Source organism: Aethalodelphis obliquidens, unplaced genomic scaffold (genome assembly GCF_003676395.1).
Source record: "Aethalodelphis obliquidens isolate GAN/ISIS:26980383/991018 unplaced genomic scaffold, ASM367639v1 scaffold125, whole genome shotgun sequence".
Classification (NCBI taxonomy): domain Eukaryota; kingdom Metazoa; phylum Chordata; class Mammalia; order Artiodactyla; family Delphinidae; genus Aethalodelphis; species Aethalodelphis obliquidens.
Genome location: NW_020838069.1, coordinates 1 through 3265, shown reverse-complemented (window position 1 = coordinate 3265; position 3265 = coordinate 1). Strand labels below are relative to the sequence as shown.

The 3265-nt window shown below is 56.7% G+C and overlaps 1 protein-coding gene across 1 annotated transcript; it reads right to left on the bottom strand.

The window, feature by feature from the left end:
• Positions 1-427: 427 nt before the first annotated feature.
• Positions 428-2379, bottom strand: CAMP (cathelicidin antimicrobial peptide; the record flags this gene model as incomplete). The annotated part of the gene is given in 6 exon segments (XM_027098652.1): positions 428-504; positions 507-564; positions 1169-1240; positions 1384-1407; positions 1409-1492; positions 2119-2379. Coding segments are annotated over 6 exon segments (576 nt in total), but the record flags the coding sequence as incomplete, so codon positions are not given.
• Between the last annotated feature and the right edge of the window lie 886 nt (positions 2380-3265).

Genomic DNA, 3265 nt, shown 5'->3' with positions numbered 1-3265 from the left:
ATGCCTGGCCCCTCCGGACTGTCACCTCCATGTGAGCAGGGACAGCATCCCCACCAGCACTGCACACAGAGCAGTTCTCATTAAGTCCCTACTGGGCGTTGGAGGAGGAGGGCAGAGGTGTATGAAGGGCACGAGAGGGACCCGAGAATGGAGACGCTGTGCTGGACCTCTTGGCCCTGTTACCTCTCCCCATGCCCTCCTGGAAGGAACAGCTGCCTCACCCATCTCTGTATTGACAGGAGTGATCCTCTCTCTCTCTCTCTCACACACACACACACACACACACCCAAGAGGACTCTCAGAGTTAAGGACTTGGTCCTGGTAAAGATGAAGGAGGGGAGATAAGTGAATTTGAATGTGGAGGAAATTGTTTTCAGAAGAATTTATTTTTCAGAGTCCAAAAGTCTGAGCCAGGATAAGCTGATTCTTAGCAGTATTCACTGGGCTGAAATATCCCAAAGATATCTTTGATTCTCTGACCAATTCTCTCAGTCTTTTTGCCTATCTTCTCCCACCTCTCTGGAGGAAGTCACCCAGCCATCGAAATAGCCCCACACTCCGAATCTGTGAACCAGGAGGAAACAGGCTTCTTTTGGGGATTGGCTCAAGATTAACACAGGTCCACACCCCACCTGAACACCCCCATTCCTGGGCCACTGCAGGAAGCTTGGAGCCCTAATCCACTTCCAGTGTGACACTTGGAGCAGGTGGTTGAATACCTATACACACAGACAGATGAGAAAACTGGGGGCCACAGATGGCAAGGGGTTTCCCAGGGTCACAAGCCCATCCCAACAAAGCTGGACTGGAGCAGGGGCTGAAAGCCCATGACTTGAGTCAATGCCTCTTAAACTTCAGCACAGTCAGAATCCCCTGGAGGCCCTGTGAAAATGCAAATGGCTGGGCCCCAGCCCAGAGTCTGATTCAGGAGGTCTGAGTGGGGCCTGGGAATCTGCCTTTCTGTCAAGTTCCCGGGTGGGACCCCACTTAGAGAACCACTGCTCTAAGGGATGGCAGAGCCATTCCTGGAGACCTTGGGGTTGGGTGAGGGAGGGACCAGGGTTGGGGGGCCTTTCTTTGCCCTCGAAGGGGCAGCAGGTAATTGGTCCAAAGGATGTTCCACAACCCAACCCATTATCAGCTCCATAACACAGAAGGGGCCACTCACCTCGTTAGAGTTTATGACAAATTGGTCCTTGGACTGGTCCAGGGTGACTGTCCCCACACACTGTTTCACCAGCTGGAAGGGGAGACTCGAGGTCAAACTGGAACCCCCCGGGCCATCACCTCCCAAACTCAGCCTACGGACTGGAAATCTTTCCCGAAGCCCCGTATTAGGCTCCCTGGGAAGCATCCACCAGTGCCCCCAGCCCCCAGCCTCACCCCATTCTCCTTGAAGTCACACTGGCTCCAGGGGCTGCTGGGTCGTCCTGGGGCACATGGTCTCCTTCACTGTGAAGCTCACAGGCTTCAGGGAGTCTGGGTCCTCATCCTGGTCAAGGATCAAAGTGGGGAGACTGGACTGAGGTTCGTGCTTCCTTCTCTGATCTGTCTCCCTGCCCCCACCTAGACGGCAGCCTCTCCAGCCCCTCCTGTGTGCCTGGCCCTGGGCTTGGTGCTGGGTGCACAGGGGAAGGGAACAGAGCCCACTCCTGGGCTTGTGGGCACACAGAGAACAGCACAAGACCAGCTCTAATGAGACCACCTGAACCTCTGAGGGGCTGAGGGAAGTCAGGGGTCGCCTGCAGGGAGAGACCTTGTCACTGGCACCTCCAGGCTGAGCAGAGTCGTTCCCTAGTAGCGGGACACCGAGTTAAGAGGGGACTTAAAGCAGGGAAGTCACATGGCAGAGCCAGTGACCCCCCTCTATCCCTGAAGCTCCCAGAGAACCCTTAGGCCCAAAAGGGGTGTACAGGGCGCCTGTTCCAACAGTAGAGATGCTAAGGCAGGAAGCCTCATGCTGGGAGGGGACCCAGCTCTGGGAAGGTTTCCTGGAAGAGGTGGGAGCCCACCTAGAGGGAGAAGTCCCTTCCTGACAGGAGGTACAGCCTGAGCAAAGGGGATGACAGTGTGGCCAAGACTAGTGGGAGACAAGCCCCTCCCCAGGCCCCTCCTGACTCACTCCCTCCTGGTCTTGGGAGGCAGGTCCAGCTCCAGGAAGCAATAGGGATTAGCTTCTGAGGACCGCTCGTTGAGTTGATCCAAAGGACGAATCACAGCCTCCTTGTAGCTGAGGGCCTGGGCGCTGGTCGAGGGCACTACTAGTCCCAGCAGCGGTAGCCACAGTGACCACCGCCCCAGGGCAAGGCTGGCCCTCTGGTCTCCATGGTCCCCAAGTCGGCCTCCTCTCAGCACGCAGGACCCTCCTTTATGCTCAACCTGGGCCTGATGCAAAGGCTCAACCAGGAGCCTTCCTGACCTGCCCCATCCCTGGCTACCTTCCAGGGTGTTCACCGGGCTTTCTTCAGCCCCTGCGTTACCTCACAGGATTGCTGGGCAGTGGGAGCGGGAAGCCTCCTGTGGAAGGTGAAGAAATGGTTTCTCTATCTCCCTGACAACGTCTTGGCCTCTCCTGGGGCCCATGGGGAGTGTGAAAGGCAGGGTTGCTCAAGAACGTTGAGTCCTCCAGGAGAGGGAAGACCAGGCTCTGTCTTACGTCCCCTCGGCCTCCACACTCTGGCCTCCTCAGGAATAGGGTAAAGGAGTGATTCAACAGAAACCTCCAAGTGCAGGCACTGCCTTGAACCCAGTAGGAACTCAGTTAAGCTTTGATGAATGGAGGAGAGTACGAACCACATCTAGAGCCTTACCCATCCAGCAGTCCATAGGCAGACAGTCAAGCCCTCACCATCTTGTTCTCTGGGCCCAGCCCTCAGCCAGTGAGCTCTGTCTGCCCCCTCTCCTGGATTCTTCTCCACTGCTTTCTCAGTCTAAAAATGTCCTGTCCCCGGTCCCTGACAAACACGACCTATTGTCCTGGCCCCTCTCCAAAGGAGCCTGAGAAAGGGTCATCTACACCACTGACAACACTTCTTTGCAGGCTCACATTCAAGGCCATGGCAGGCTGACCAGCCCTCACTGGATCCAGAGGCCCCTCTCAAGCCTTGTCTTTATCTCCACTGGCACTGGAGACACTCTGTGTTCTGAAACTGCCCCCTGCCCGATTGTCCCCTGCTGCCACTCTCCTGGGTGCCCTCCTGCTTCCCCCGTGGCTCCTGCTCGGTCTCCTCCAAGGACCCTCCTCCTAACAGGCAGGGCTGGCACA